This window comes from Neodiprion fabricii, chromosome 2 (assembly GCF_021155785.1).
Source record: "Neodiprion fabricii isolate iyNeoFabr1 chromosome 2, iyNeoFabr1.1, whole genome shotgun sequence".
NCBI classification, from domain to species: Eukaryota; Metazoa; Arthropoda; class Insecta; order Hymenoptera; family Diprionidae; genus Neodiprion; species Neodiprion fabricii.
The window spans coordinates 15,245,377-15,261,725 of record NC_060240.1 but is presented as its reverse complement, the minus strand read 5'-3'; the positions used below and the strand labels follow the sequence as shown (position 1 = coordinate 15,261,725).

General features: G+C 39.1%; 2 protein-coding genes across 4 annotated transcripts; one reads left to right on the top strand and one right to left on the bottom strand.

The window, feature by feature from the left end:
• The first annotated feature begins 11,335 nt into the window (after positions 1-11,335).
• Positions 11,336-14,341, top strand: LOC124175522 (GDP-D-glucose phosphorylase 1-like). 3 transcript variants are annotated; one of them, XM_046555867.1, is made up of 6 exons: positions 11,336-11,437; positions 11,626-11,887; positions 11,991-12,223; positions 12,407-12,509; positions 12,583-12,901; positions 13,009-14,341. In XM_046555867.1, exons 2-6 carry the CDS (start codon positions 11,672-11,674, stop codon positions 13,146-13,148), a joined length of 1,011 nt encoding a protein of 336 aa, XP_046411823.1. In that variant the 5' UTR covers positions 11,336-11,437; positions 11,626-11,671; the 3' UTR covers positions 13,149-14,341. The 3 variants fall into 3 exon arrangements, with proteins under 3 accessions (XP_046411823.1, XP_046411821.1, XP_046411822.1); XM_046555865.1 differs by having other exon boundaries at positions 11,991-12,271; XM_046555866.1 differs by having other exon boundaries at positions 11,372-11,513; positions 11,991-12,271.
• A 220-nt stretch (positions 14,342-14,561) lies between these two features.
• Positions 14,562-16,116, bottom strand: LOC124175524 (flexible cuticle protein 12-like). The gene is made up of 2 exons (XM_046555869.1): positions 15,954-16,116; positions 14,562-15,079 (listed from the first exon to the last, which is right to left on the bottom strand). The coding sequence occupies exons 1-2, from the start codon at positions 15,963-15,965 to the stop codon at positions 14,771-14,773; spliced, it is 321 nt and encodes a 106-aa protein (XP_046411825.1). The 5' UTR covers positions 15,966-16,116; the 3' UTR covers positions 14,562-14,770.
• Between the last annotated feature and the right edge of the window lie 233 nt (positions 16,117-16,349).

Below are 16,349 nucleotides of genomic sequence, written 5' to 3'. Positions count from 1 at the left end.
TTTGCAATACGCTTCTGCAGAGGTAAGTCAAGTTGCACATGTTGAGCAATTAGTGACATGAAAATAATAATTTACTGCAAAAATTCGCTTTAAAAAAAATTGCATAAAATTGATTTCATTAAAGTTGAAAATGAATTCATAATTTCATTTGATTATGGCTCTTGGGTCAGCTGGCTAGCAGGCGATGGTCAGGACGCTTTCTTGTCATGTAACGCTCGTCGTTGGTTAAAACATTGCACCAGAACACCTCAAAGAAGAACACCGTAGAGTTGCTTGGAGTACGTGAAAATGTTATAATAGAAGATAGCTGTGGGTACAGATGCTGAAAATTGCTCCGCTATAGCTCGATCGTATCGTTTTATCAACGCTTCTCTAATCGTCTCTATCAATATATTATCCCGAATAATCGTAGTGCTCGATTCGTCTTCTGTGAAGAGATCTTTAAAGTCGTCGTATGATATCACTACGAGTAAGTGCGTCGTTCACTAAATTCGTCATTACGCGCTTGAGGTCTCTTTTGTTTTGTTTAATATTCTTTTCAAATTCAGATCGTAATACAGTATCGCTTGTCGTATTCACATCTGAATGCACTTCAGCAGAACTATAATACTCGTTCTCTTTTTAACCCGAATCAATTCGAGAAATTCTAACATTAGCTAACGACTGCGACTTAGAAATGTCGATCAGCTCAATCATCCCCGTGAGAAGATGCGTAACCACGTCCACCGCCAACCACCGCAACAACCTCCAACCACCGTCAACCACCTCCGACCACCTTCGTCATCCTCGTCCCCGTCCTCCTTCTCCTCCTCCTCTGCCCCATCCCCTCGTCATCCTCGTCGTCATCGTCCTTCTCGACCTCTGCCGATCACTTCTAACCGCCACCAAACACCTGCCACCTCCGAACACCTCCTACCACCTCCTACCATTTCCGAACACCTCCTACCACCCCCTACCACCTCCTAACATCTCCGACCACCTTCGTCCTCTTCGTCCCCCTGCTCCGCCATGTATTCTATAACATCAATATTCATAATTATTCTAACAACTTTTCATTTGCTCTCTCGATCTTGAATTTTCGTAGGCATAGAATCGAAACGTTGTTTTAGCTGGTCGCAAGTGAAGTATCTGCGTTGGGTGGAGGAGCAGAATAGTTTTTCGAAAAGTATTCGGATGGAAAAAAATTCAGAGTAACTGTAATACATCACGGATGCGTTAATTTTGAACGAGATGAAACGGATGCTTCGTATATGAGACAGTATTTAACGCTGCGTAGTGATTTAAAGACCTAGAAAGGTGATAGGGAGAGAAAGAACGACGCTTCTTAACATTTCGAGTGTATTTTAACACACATTTGAAAGATACGAGCGAAATTTTTCATCATCCAACTGTCGCAGAACGGCAGCGTTATTAGCCGAGCCGTTCACTGAAGAATATATCTTCAGTCAACGGCTGACCATCGAAGGGCCTGGTCGCTTGAGTCTGGAATCGGCAGGAGAGATGAAGTGTGTATTTCTTGTATGAAACGTGAGAACTAAAAGCATTATACATCATATCATATCATCATACATCGTACACCATACATCATACACCATTCATCGTACATCATACATCATACATCATACATCACACATCATCATACCTAGTATTACAGTTCGAAACCAAAGTTTGAATTTTCGGATGTTCGGAAAGTGACGTCACCAATCTAAAATCGGCCAGCCGAGTTCCTCAGTCTGGTAACAACCGCGCAGTAGAGCGGACGGTTGAGAGTCGCGCTCCGCAAACTTCGAGTACCGGGTTCTCAACCTCCCGGATCCCGCGCTTCGGCTCCGCTACGTATTTCGAGTACCGGGTTCTCAACCTCCCGGATCCCGCGCTTCGGGTCCGCTACGCGGTGAAACTCGACTTCCAGGATAAGCGCTCCGTGGTTCCTGGTTCACGTTTACAATAAATTATTTCAATTCGTTTTTCGCGCAACCCCATATTCGGTAGCAGTCAGTCCGCTAATAAAATTTCTCGACTTCCAGGATAAGCGCTCCGTGGTTCCTGGTTCACGTTTACAATAAATTATTTCAATTCGTTTTTCGCGCAACCCCAAATTCGGTATCTGTCAGATCGCAAATAAAATTTCTCGACTTCTAGGATAAGCGCTCCGTGGTTCCTGGTTCACGTTTAGAATAAATTATTTCAATTCGTTTTTCGCGCAACCCCAAATTCGGTAGCTGTCAGTCCGCTAATAAAATTTCTCGACTTCCAGGATAAGCGCTCCGTGGTTCCTGGTTCACGTTTACAATAAATTATTTCAATTCGTTTTTCGCGCAAGCCCAAATTCGGTAGCTGTCAGTCCGCTAATAAAATTTCTCGACTTCCAGGATAAGCGCTCCGTGGTTCCTGGTTCACGTTTACAATAAATTATTTCAATTCGTTTTTCGCGCAAGCCCAAATTCGGTAGCTGTCAGTCTGCTAATAAAATTTCTCGACTTCCAGGATAAGCGCTCCGTGGTTCCTGGTTCACGTTTACAATAAATTATTTCAATTCGTTTTTCGCGCAACCCCAAATTCGGTATCTGTCAGATCGCAAATAAAATTTCTCGACTTCCAGGATAAGCGCTCCGTGGTTCCTGGTTCACGTTTACAATAAATTATTTCAATTCGTTTTTCGCGCAAGCCCAAATTCGGTAGCTGTCAGTCCGCTAATAAAATTTCTCGACTTCCAGGATAAGCGCTCCGTGGTTCCTGGTTCACGTTTACAATAAATTATTTCAATTCGTTTTTCGCGCAAGCCCAAATTCGGTAGCTGTCAGTCCGCTAATAAAATTTCTCGACTTCCAGGATAAGCGCTCCGTGGTTCCTGGTTCACGTTTACAATAAATTATTTCAATTCGTTTTTCGCGCAAGCCCAAATTCGGTAGCTGTCAGTCTGCTAATAAAATTTCTCGACTTCCAGGATAAGCGCTCCGTGGTTCCTGGTTCACGTTTACAATAAATTATTTCAATTCGTTTTTCGCGCAACCCCAAATTCGGTAGCTGTCAGTCTGCTAATAAAATTTCTCGACTTCCAGGATAAGCGCTCCGTGATTCCTGGTTCACGTTTAGAATAAATTATTTCAATTCGTTTTTCGCGCAACCCCAAATTCGGTAGCTGTCAGTCCGCTAATAAAATTTCTCGACTTCCAGGATAAGCGCTCCGTGGTTCCTGGTTCACGTTTACAATAAATTATTTCAATTCGTTTTTCGCGCAACCCCAAATTCGGTAGCAGTCAGTCCGCTAATAAAATTTCTCGACTTCCAGGATAAGCGCTCCGTGGTTCCTGGTTCACGTTTACAATAAATTATTTCAATTCGTTTTTCGTGCAACCCCAAATTCGGTGGCTGTCAGTCCGCTAATAAAATTTCTCGACTTCCAGGATAAGCGCTCCGTGGTTCCTGGTTCACGTTTACAATAAATTATTTCAATTCGTTTTTCGCGCAACCCCAAATTCGGTAGCAGTCAGTCCGCTAATAAAATTTCTCGACTTCCAGGATAAGGTTGCTGGGTGAGTAAAACACTTTTATAATATTTGATGCAATTGTAATTATATTTCATCTGAAATATTACAAACTTGTCACGTTTACAATAAATTATTTCAATTCATTTTTCGTGCAAGCACATATCCAGTAGCTATGAATAATCTTATACAATTTATTATACTATTAATTAATTAATTGATATTCTTATAATATTTAATGGCAATTGTAATTATATTTCATCTGAAATATTACAAACTTGTCACGTTTACAATAAATTATTTCAATTCATTTTTCGTGCAAGCACATATTCAGTAGCTATGAATAATCTTGTACACTTTGTTATATTATTAATTAATTGATTAATTACATTAATCCTTACACAATATTTTTGATGTGTTCCTATACTAAAAATATTTATTACTATTCCAGGTATTACCCGAGGTGGTCGGAGGTGGACGAGGAGGAGGACGAGCTGGACGAGGAGGAGGACGCGGTGGACGAGGAGGAGGCGGGGTGGGTCGTGGGAGAGGACCTCTCCTCTCCCAGAGGAGGGGAGGGGGAGGGGCAGGGAAGGGGGAGAGGTGGGTGGGGAGGGGGAAGGGAAGGGAAGGGAAAGGGGGGGGAGGGAAGGGACGGGAAGGGGCTGGGTGGGGCGGGAGGGAGGGAAGGAGGGAAGGAGGGAAGGGCGGGAGGGAGGGAGGGAGGGAGGGAGAGAGAGTGGAGGACGGATGTCGATGCGAGTTAAAGTTAATAGAGCAAAACACCCCCCCGCCCGCCCCTTCCCTTTCCCGCCCGCCCTCCCTCCCTCCCTCCCTCCCTCCCCCCCTCCGCCCTCCTCGCCCCTCCCTCCCCCCTCCTCCCCGCCCCTTCCCGTCCCTTCCCTCTCCCCGCCCACCTCTCCCCCCTCCGTCCCCCTCCCCCCCTCTCCGCTGAGGAGAGGAGAGGTCCTCTCCCACGACCCACCCCGCCTCCTCCTCGTCCACCGCGTCCTCCTCCTCGTCCAGCTCGTCCTCCTCCTCGTCCACCTCCGACCACCTCGGGTAATACCTGGAATAGTAATGAATATTTTTAGTATAGGAACACATCAAAAATATTGTGTAAGGATTAATGTAATTAATCAATTAATTAATAATATAACAAAGTGTACAAGATTATTCATAGCTACTGAATATGTGCTTGCACGAAAAATGAATTGAAATAATTTATTGTAAACGTGACAAGTTTGTAATATTTTAGATGAAATATAATTACAATTGCCATTAAATATTATAAGAATATCAATTAATTAATTAATAATATAATAAATTGTATAAGATTATTCATAGCTACTGAATAAGTGCTTGCACGAAAAATGAATTGAAATAATTTACTGTAAACGTGACAAGTTTGTAATATTTCAGATGAAATATAATTACAATTGCCATTAAATATTATAAGAATATCAATTAATTAATTAATAATATAATAAATTGTATAAGATTATTCATAGCTACTGGATATGTGCTTGCACGAAAAATGAATTGAAATAATTTATTGTAAACGTGACAAGTTTGTAATATTTCAGATGAAATATAATTACAATTGCATCAAATATTATAAAAGTGTTTTACTCACCCAGCAACCTTATCCTGGAAGTCGAGAAATTTTATTAGCGGACTGACAGCTACCGAATTTGGGGTTGCGCGAAAAACGAATTGAAATAATTTATTGTAAACGTGAACCAGGAACCACGGAGCGCTTATCCTGGAAGTCGTGAAATTTTATTAGCGGACTGACAGCTACCGAATTTGGGGTTGCACGAAAAACGAATTGAAATAATTTATTGTAAACGTGAACCAGGAACCACGGAGCGCTTATCCTGGAAGTCGAGAAATTTTATTAGCGGACTGACAGCTACCGAATTTGGGCTTGCGCGAAAAACGAATTGAAATAATTTATTGTAAACGTGAACCAGGAACCACGGAGCGCTTATCCTGGAAGTCGTGAAATTTTATTAGCGGACTGACAGCTACCGAATTTGGGGTTGCACGAAAAACGAATTGAAATAATTTATTGTAAACGTGAACCAGGAACCACGGAGCGCTTATCCTGGAAGTCGAGAAATTTTATTAGCGGACTGACAGCTACCGAATTTGGGCTTGCGCGAAAAACGAATTGAAATAATTTATTGTAAACGTGAACCAGGAACCACGGAGCGCTTATCCTGGAAGTCGAGAAATTTTATTAGCGGACTGACAGCTACCGAATTTGGGGTTGCACGAAAAACGAATTGAAATAATTTATTGTAAACGTGAACCAGGAACCACGGAGCGCTTATCCTGGAAGTCGAGAAATTTTATTAGCGGACTGACAGCTACCGAATTTGGGGTTGCGCGAAAAACGAATTGAAATAATTTATTGTAAACGTGAACCAGGAACCACGGAGCGCTTATCCTGGATGTCGAGAAATTTTATTAGCGGACTGACAGCTACCGAATTTGGGCTTGCGCGAAAAACGAATTGAAATAATTTATTGTAAACACGAACCAGGAACCACGGAGCGCTTATCCTGGAAGTCGAGAAATTTTATTAGCGGACTGACAGCTACCGAATTTGGAATTGCGCGAAAAACGAATTGAAATAATTTATTGTAAACATGAACCAGGAACCACGGTGCGCTTATCCTGGAAGTCGAGTTTCACCGCGTAGCGAACCCGAAGCGCGGGATCCGGGAGGTTGAGAACCCGATACTCGAAATACGTAGCGGACCCGAAACGCGGGATCCGGGAGGTTGAGAACCCGGTGCTCGAAATTTGCGGAGCGCGACTCTCATCCGTCCGCTCTACTGCGCGGTTGTTTCGAGACTGAGGAATTCGGCTAGCTGATTTTGAATTGGTGACGTCACTTTCTGAACATCCGACTTCCAAACTTTGGTTTCGACCTTTAATACTGCGTATGATGATGTATGATGTACGTTGTATGATGATATGATATGATGTATAATGCTTTTAGTTTTCACGTTTCATACAAGAAATACACACTTCATCTCTCCTGCCGATTCCAGACTCAAGCAGCCAGGCCCTTCGATGGTCGGCCGTTGACTGAAGATATATTCTTCAGTGAACGGGTCGGCTAATAACGCTGCCGTTTTGCGACAGTTGGATGATGAAAGATTTCGCTCGTATCTTTCAAATGTGTGTTAAAATACACTTTAAGTGTTAAGAAGCGTCGTTCTTTCTCTCCCTATTACCTTTCCAGGTCTTTAAATCACTACGCAGCGTTAAATACCGTCTCATATACGAAGCATTCATTTCGTCTCGTTCAAAATTAGCGCATCCGTGATGTATTACAGTTACTCTGAATTTTTTTCCATCCGAATACTTTTCGATAAACAATTCTGCTCCTCCACCCAACGCAGATACTTCACTTGCGACCAGCTAAAACAACGTTTCGATTCTATGCCTATGAAAATTCAAGATCGAGAGAGCAAATGAAAAGTTGTTGGAATAATTATGAATACTAATGTTATGGAATACATCGAGCGCGCGTCGAATAGAATCCCATTTCAAAATGAATAATTCTTCTCTTTTCATATCATAGCTAAACTAGTAATATAGGTAAATAGGATGGTTGGAGGTGTTCGAAAATGGTAGGACATTTCAAAAGTTTAAGTCGACGATGATCCGATGCATCAATTTTATCGTTACAGATTTTCTTTCTCCATGAGGCATAGAGTATTCAACAACGATAATGCAGTCCTTAAAATTCATCATTCATCTCTGTCTGGAAAGCTAATTCGCAAGGCGTGGTATTCTATTCTATTTGCATTATTAGAAAAATACCCGTACTCTACATACACTGTTTCTCAACTTTTGCTACATTTGGTTTAATCCCCATGCTTCCACAGCACGAATAGTCGGAAATGTTTTTGATTATCCATAATAAAATAAAAGAAGTAACAAAGTTTAAATTTATTGTTAAAGCTCTAATGAATACATCAAACTGCGGTCGAATCAATTCATTTATTATTTGCACATGACCTCTGTATATTTGATAAATTATTCCTAAATACATTGAAACATACGTATTTATAATGAAATATCATGCAATGGGCTGTGTAAAGTATAAACTATAATTTCTATAGAATAGCTGCTTTTATGTCAACAGGGCTTTGAGACTTAGTTCAGTTCGTCCTCCTCCTCGTCCACCTCCGACCACCTCCAACAATCGCCAACCATCTCTAACAACCACCGATATACAGATAACCACCTCGGGTCATACCTGGAATAGTAATAAATCTTTTCAGTATAAGAATACATAAAAAATATTATGTGAGAATTAATATAAATAATTAGTTAATTGATAATATAATAAATTTTATTAGCGCATTTATAGCTACTGGATATGTGCTTGCGCGAAAAATGAATTGAAATAATTTATTGTAAACACGACAAATTTGAAAAATTTTAGGTGAAATATAATTGCAATTGCCATTAAATATTATAAAAATGTTTTACTCACCGAGCACAAATCCTTATCCTCCTCGTCCGTCTTGTTCTCCCCGTCTTCCTCGTCCTCCTCCTCGTCCACCTCCGACCACCTCCAACCACCGCCAACCACCTCGGGTTATAGCTGGAATAGTAATGAATAATTTCAGTACAAGAGCACATCAAAAATATTATGATAGGATTAATATTAATAATTAATTAATTAATAATATAATAAATTTCAGTAGCACATTCATAGCTACTGAGTTGATGCTTGCGTGAAAAATGAATTGAAATAATTTATTGTAAACATGACAAGTTTGAAAAATTTGAGATAAAATATTATTCCAATGGCCATTAAATATTATAAAAATGTTTCACTCACTGTGCAGAAATCCTCGTCCTCCTCCTCCTCGTTCACCTCATGTCCTGGAAGTCGAGTTTTACCAGGTAGCGGACCTGGAGCGCAGGAATCATGGAGCGCTTGTCCTGGAAGTCAAGTTCCTGCAGGTAGTGGACCTTCAGCGCAGAAACTACGGAGCGCTTCTCCTGGAAGTCGAGTTTCACCAGGTAGCGGACCTGGAGCGTAAAAACTACGTAGCGCTTGTCCTGGAACTCGAGTTGCATCAGGAAGCGGACCCGGAGCGCAGGATCCAAGAGGTAGAGAACCCGGCACTCGAAATCTGCGGAGCGCGATTCTCATACGTCCGCTCTACTGCGCGATTGTTTCCCGACTGAGGAATTCGGCCAACTGGTTTTAGATCAATCACGTCAAAGGAAAAAAAATTTTGGGCGACGTCACCTTCTGAACATCCGAACATCCAAACTTTGGTTTCGATCTTTAATACTATGTATGTTGTATGATGTATGAAATATCTTGATGTATGATGTATGATGTATGATTTATGATGTACGATGATATGATATGATATGATATGATGTATAATGATTTTAGTTCCTACATTTCAGACAAGCAATAGGCACTTTATCTTTACTGCGGATTCCAGATTCAAGCGGCTAGGTCCTTCGACGGTCAGCCGTTGGCTAAAGATATATTCTTAAGTTAACGGGTCAGCTAATAACTTTGCCGTTCTGCGACAGTTGGATGATAAAAATTTTTGCCTGTACTTTTCAAATGTGTGTTAAAATACACTCGAAGTTTTCAGAAGCTTCTTTCTATCTTTCCCTATTAATAAAAAAAATTGCCAAAAATCACCTTTTTAGGCTTCAAATCAGGATCAAATACCGTCTCATATACGGAGCATCAATTTCATTTCGATCAAAATTAGCGCATCCGTGATGTATTACAGTTTCTCCGCATTTGTTTCCATTCGAACACTTTTCGAAAAACAATTCTGCTTCTCTACCCAACGTAGATACTGCACTTGCGACCAGCTAAAACAGCGTTTCGATCCTGTGCCTACGAAAATTCAAGATCTCGAGAGCAAATAAAAAAGTTTCGGAACAATTATTCATGAAATTGTGAAAATTATGCATGAAATGATTTATTCCAGCACTTCCCAGAATCGTCGAATTTTCACCAAAAATCCAAAGGAGCTAGCCTTACGTTTTTATAACCAAAAAATCTTTTGTCAACTCAGGGTACAAGGCGACTCTGAATATCTAGGGTCCGTGGTATGACTAGAGGTCAGTGGGCTGGCAAGTCTGAATTGAACTACGTGTTGATTCAGTGGTTCTCAGTTGCGTTTTAATCCTAAGAATTGAGTAATCTATGATTGTTAATTGGAAGTATGAATATATGGAGAAAATTAAGAAGCGAGAAAGAAATCGAATAAAGTAGTAGCAGTTTTTCGACATAAGACAATAATCCAATTTATTCCTATTATTCCAGAATCGCGCCCTCGTGCATCGTTAAGATGCCTTTTTATACCACAAAACATACTGAAAATATTGCAGTGTGTCCAGGGCCTTTTTTCTGTAAAATAAACAAAAATAAAAAAGATATAGATACTTGATTCAATTCAATCAATTACAGGTATTAAAAGTCTAGAATAATCAGAACGAATGATTGATTATTTTCTTATATCTCTAGCAGCTAGTTATAGAGCTTATAGAGAAGCCCTGTGAAATACGTTGCGGGCAAAGTATGAAGAATGACAACCGAAAAACTTAATATTTCCTTCGTAATTCCTCTGCTGTTGATCCTACACTCCTCTTGATATCTTTTTGAAATTACCGAGGGTCCAATTAGTGGAAAAAGAGTTCTGCAAAACGATTCTGAGACGAAAAGTTTTGCAGCTCTGAAAATAGCACACGAAAATGGAAAGTTTAAAATAACGAGAAAATTCTTTAATAATCCATGTATATTGAGAAAAATCAACGAATTCATTTTATGTGACAAAAAAAAAAACATTACCAACAAATTTGTTGAACAATGTTTTGTTTGAACAATTCATTGACAACTTTTGGGTATTATTACTGTTCAAATTTAATTTTCTTATCGTCTTTATTGTGGTTGATTTATCCGATTTTTATGTTGTCATAACGTATTAATGACGTTTCGAGCCTCCCTTCAGAGAGCTTCACTTGCGGACTGTATCTTAATGACATCTGAAGAGATGCTAATAAACTAAAATATATCTGTGATCTGTGCAGCTCAGCAATGACTTACAGCTACAGCGCTAACAAACCGACTGATGGTAAGTGTTTCGGTTGGTCAATTACCGCATGACTGTTTGCGAATTATTTTGTTGTAACTCTGAAATTGCATTCGGATTTTGGTTTTACCGGGTATTAAATGGAAATATACCGGGTGTCGTTCATTTTCTTTATATTGAATTTATTCGTTTGAACATCATCCGCAGTTCGAACGAAAGACTGATGATAAAGTATTTGCGCAAGTAAACACGGATCGATCAACTTGTTATGCACAAAGGCATGATACACTTTTAATTGCTGGTATAAACGAGTATCGGATTAACATGTGGACTCATTATAAAGCAGCTCAAAATTTGCCGATAAAAAAATGAGAGAGAAATATAACCCTGCATATACCAATGTCATAAACTTGTCAATAATTTCTGTACAAATGTGATATCCAACCATGAGATAATGAGTTATAAAAATGTATTACCCTGACCACAAATGTAAAACGTACATTTTCAGACAATAAATCATTTTCATCGACTACTTTGTTGAATTGAAGAAAAAATAAATGAACTGATTTTGCAATAATTGATACTTGCAAGCTTAGTCTTATAAATATTAGCTGTCTTAATAAATCTCTTTTTTTTATTTGTAGTCTAGATTTCTCCTTCCATATTTTGCATTTGATATATTGTAGCTATGTATGGATGCAGAGATGCTGAAAAATTACTATATATTCTTCCAGTATCTTATACACTTTGCTTTTTACACCGGTGTCAATATGATCAACATTTTGTTCAAAACAGCATCAGAAACTAGTGCGAACAGTACTGTAAGCGTATTTTAGACGCAAGGTACGGAGACGTTTAAATATTTGCAATATTTGCTGATTGTTCCAGTTTTTTAAGCTCTACGTGCACATTTGTCACTGTAATATCTGTTATACTTTGAACATTATTTTTTGAAAATATAAAATTTCCAAAAAAATCGGGGTACAGTGTTTCCATAGAATAGAAGGTCTAGCTGACTTTATTATTTTCAGTATACACAAGAATTAAGAACCGTTTTCATCAAGTTACCAGTGGAATATGTCGGAGGTCAGCGGAATTACTAAAGTTCCGACATTCCGGTACGAAGACAAAGACTTCAACCTTGTCGTCACGACGGCCAACGGATTAAAATCCAGATTTGATTCGTTCCTCACAGAGAAATGGCAAGATGCAAGAGAAAACGGAATATTTTGGGTCGATCTGAACATTCCAAAAGAGAGAACTTTGCCAGGCAATTACGGTTTCTTAGCCCAGGTAAGTTTTCTGACAAGAACGCATAACTTGCAGGTGCAAACATCATTCCGTACTTCGGATCGTTTGCTTAATTTGACAAAATACATCTTTAAATACGCTGCAGCTGCATCCGGATAAAGGAAAAAAACGACGGAAGCTCCAAGTGATCACGTCGATGTTACAACCCTTCGATTCCAGAGAATTTAACTTTACGAATTTGCCAAATGAAGAGATCTTGTTTGACGTTGGCAATGGAGATGGGAATGACATCGTGGCTGTAAACGTCAGCCCTTCTGGAATGTACCACAGCTTACTGATCGTCGAGCGATTTAAATGCTTACCGCAAAGAGCTACCAGGCATAGTATTGAAAAAGCTGTTGATTTGATGCTCCTGAGTAACTCGCCGTAAATATCATGCTGCGTCATGTGTTATTATTGATATCCACTATTTGATACAGTGTTAATTAAAATTGGATATAAACTCACGTTAATCATTGAAGCTAAATTCATGAACTGAAGCTGTCTTAATTTCGTTTTTAGGTACTTCAGAATAATCTTCAACAGCTCATGTGCGCACGCATCTGTCAATCACTTACACTGGCATTTGTACTATTTGAAACGTGACATGCCGCTTGAATCCATAGTGAGTCTTCAATGAAATCTGATAACGAGTACCATTTTGGTCTGAAAAAACAACAGGTGTTCGATAATTTCAGAAACTCAACCATCTTCGAGGTCCTGTGTTTATGCTGAAGGAATTTCCAGCTAAAGGATTTTGCTTGAAGTTGTCCTCGTTTTCGGATCCCAACGCGATCGGCGATTTAGTTTCGTGGACGTACTTCATCGTAGATCGTCTCCACAAGTCCGAAATCCCTTACAGTGTCTGTTTAACCAGAGCTAAGGAAAATATTGGCGATAACGTTTATGAGGATGTTCGGGTTTATATTTGGGGACGAAAGCCTGGAACCAGGGTGACAAACCGCTTCGATTTTGCGCCATCTGTATGCGAGTTTTTTGGACATTTGATAATCACAAGTATGTGTTATGACGATAAGACGAACGTTACTTGCGACGATTAGTCAGGAGCATGCACATTCGATTTTGTTTCAATACAGTATGCTATTAATTTTCTTATTTATCAGGTCGACAACTGTACGACGAATTGACCGAAGAATCGGTGGATAAAATTTTGAACGATCTCACTTCGGATAGCTTCTCGGCTGTGAGAGATGATGTGTTAGGAATGGATCTGAATGGGAAGGAATTGATAATGGCGCCGTGAAGAAATTTAGGTCGAGACGATATTCCTGTAACATTCCATAATATTGAGCTGTAAAATTTTTTATAATGTATCTGCAAAATCTGTTCAACATGCAGGTACCCGCAAAAGCACCCCCTAATTTACGTTTCATTTGTAACGTTTCAGAACATCCGAGTAACGGAAACTATGTTTCAGCGACATTTATATTGTAACATTTCATTTGTAGTATACCTGTAAAATCACGGTAATAAAACGTATCGTACGTTAGCGTAATGCCACATGAAAGGGTTTTTTTTGTAACGTTTTCCTGACGTTCATGCAGCGTTTATATCAGAATAATGAAAAAATTGCATTTCTATACTTTTCACGAAACGTTATGCATATTGTCAATAAAACATATTCTAAGAATGTTTATTTATAAACATTTAGGAGCCATTAGGAATATTATATATGACGGCGGCAAAGCAAAAATGGTATAAGTGGGGAGTCTATAAATAAACTGCAAAAATGTTTGAAATTGTCGACGAGTTAAGCTTGCAAATAAAAAGTTTCAACAACATTTGTATATTTCAATGATATATTGTATCTTTTCATTCTATTTCTATTATAATGAAATATTGTATATTTCAATAAAACAAAACGTAGCACACGAAACATTTCTGAAACAGTTGGCGACGTTCTTTCGTGTTATATTAAGAATTGACTTTCCAGTTGCCAACATGTGACATTACCAGTATGGATCATACATATTTCAGATAGATTGTTTCTTACAAACGTTCAAGAAATGTTTCAAAAACATTATTTACGCAATGTTACACATGGGCAGAATATCCGCTCCAACGTGACGATACCTGGATCGATCATGTTTAGCGGGTACTTCTTAACCACATAAAAAAGATTCATTTAATTAATACATAGTTTTATGAAACCTACCATATTTATAATAGTCGGTAAAATGATATTTGTGTTTGAATTATAATTGATGCTGAATTTTCTTCTATTCTTTCGATGTTACTCGTACAAAACTTACGCAAGTCGAACTACCATATTTCTGTTGTACGATAAACTTTTCTCCTTGCATCAGTATACAAATGTGGAAGCTTACCGTATTTTACAACAACGAACCGATAATTGAGAATACGTCATAATTGCGTTACACCTTATAAAACGTAAAAAACGAGATTTCACCGTAGTGAGGAACTAATTAATGAAAAGACAAGCCAAAAAACAGAAGTTGATTGTATTTTCAGAATATATTTCGAAACCCATCTTCAAAACCAATAGCTTACGCAGATATTTGAAAAAAATACCGTACGTACAAATTTCTGTCTTCGCATTTTAATATCATATCCTTGTTACGTCCACTAAAGAAGTTTGTGTAACTTGATATTTGGGTAAATGGAAGGCATCCAAAAACTAAGGCATTCGGGGTTTACAAAAAGTATGCACTATTTATTCGTACGCAATACTCTGTAACATGACTTGCACAGCATTCTCCGAATGTACCGTATAAGCTTACAATTAAATAAAAAACACGCTGTCGTAGTATAATATGAGCAGAAGTTTGGCTAGATTTATAAATCGTTAATTTATGCTCTTTCGCTGATCATATTAAATTCGAATCGGACAAGACTGCGTATCATTTACTTGGGTAAATGCTGGACAACAGGCCGAAAGCCGTCCTTGTCGGCTGTATAGGTTACCACGTAGGTTTGCCCATCGGGACCAACGAAAGTGAAACTGCCCTTTACCGCCAAACTCTCCTCGTCGGTTCCCTCGTTCACCAATTCAGCGGTCTCTTCCTTTTTCTGGCCATCGCTCAGCTCGTAACTGTATTTGTAACCGCCGACTCCGATGTTGTTATGTTCTTCCTGTTGTACGATGGTTACTTCGTTCGGGCTGCCCTGCGGTGCCGATACTACCGTCCCTAAAATGGCCGCGAAGAAGAGAATCTGAAAATCGAAATTACCCCGTGCTGCACAATCAGGTAATACAACTACATTTCGGCCCCTAATTTCATCAGCGGTCACCTGGCGGTGATAAATGTATCAGAATGACTGTCACGACCGACATGTTTAATTTCAGAACCAATTTTTCAGCCTGTTTTACTTTCGATTGATTCAATGTCATGAAACGAAGGTTTAATAGCGTGTACGAAATACTATGTACTCTGGTGTTTCGTGATTTAGTAAGATGATTGGAAGCGATCAGCTGATTACCACTCACGACGCCATATTGCCAAATTTATCTAGATATACAATAGATTTTCTTTTTTTATTTTCAGGTGGGGAGGAAATCGTCTCGTATCCCGAATGACAACTCGTTTTCGTTACATCCAGGATCAATTAGAAGATTCAAATCATTCTGTCAACTGAGGGAAGTGGAGTATTCTAGTAAACGTCAGAAATTGGTTGAACAATTATGTTCTTGAACACGGATTTTACCATAAGTTTACAGTAGGTGGAATCGAGTTAGGTTATTGTGTAAATTTTTTTACAAAATGGCGGACCGTCTTTGTCATCGCGGGAAATTCAATGATAAACCAGCCTCTGAATCTTCTATGTATCCGAAGACAATGGACTTTGAGCAATCGTCAATACTTATGACCACTCGAAGTTAGCATGAATAATATTCCTTCTCCTATGTAAAGACGATAAAATACCGCGGATGTGATCTGACGTATCAGAAAAACGTTTTCATCCGCACTTCCACTTTTTTTATAGTAATATAAATTTCGAGAGATCGTTGTGATCCTATTATCCCAGAAGCGGGGATCAAGTTTAACTATAAATATCCACCCCATCTCGCGTAATCGATATCACCCACCGCTATCTTCATGATTATACTGTTTTCTCTCTGTCAGGCAGCAGGTTTTCTTCCCTCAGAGATATTTTCTTCTATATACGGAATATCGGTGACGAATTATAACCAATCTCAGTGTGTGAAACTCGAGACCGGGATAAGAAATAAACGTGGAACTGGTCGTGCACTTTGCGAGTCCCTTTATATAGCTGGAAAATTGTCCTCTTTGCCTTACCCCTTCTTACTGTTTTCTACTGGAAAAATGCGACATTGCAAGGACAGTGTGTATCTTCGCTAGATGCAACGACGCAACCGCATTAACGTACATACGTAAAGTTACTTTCGTCGATTCACTGGCCACTGAGACCAACGTGTTAAAAAAATATCTTCGATCAGGCCAGAGTTATAATTCTGCGTTAA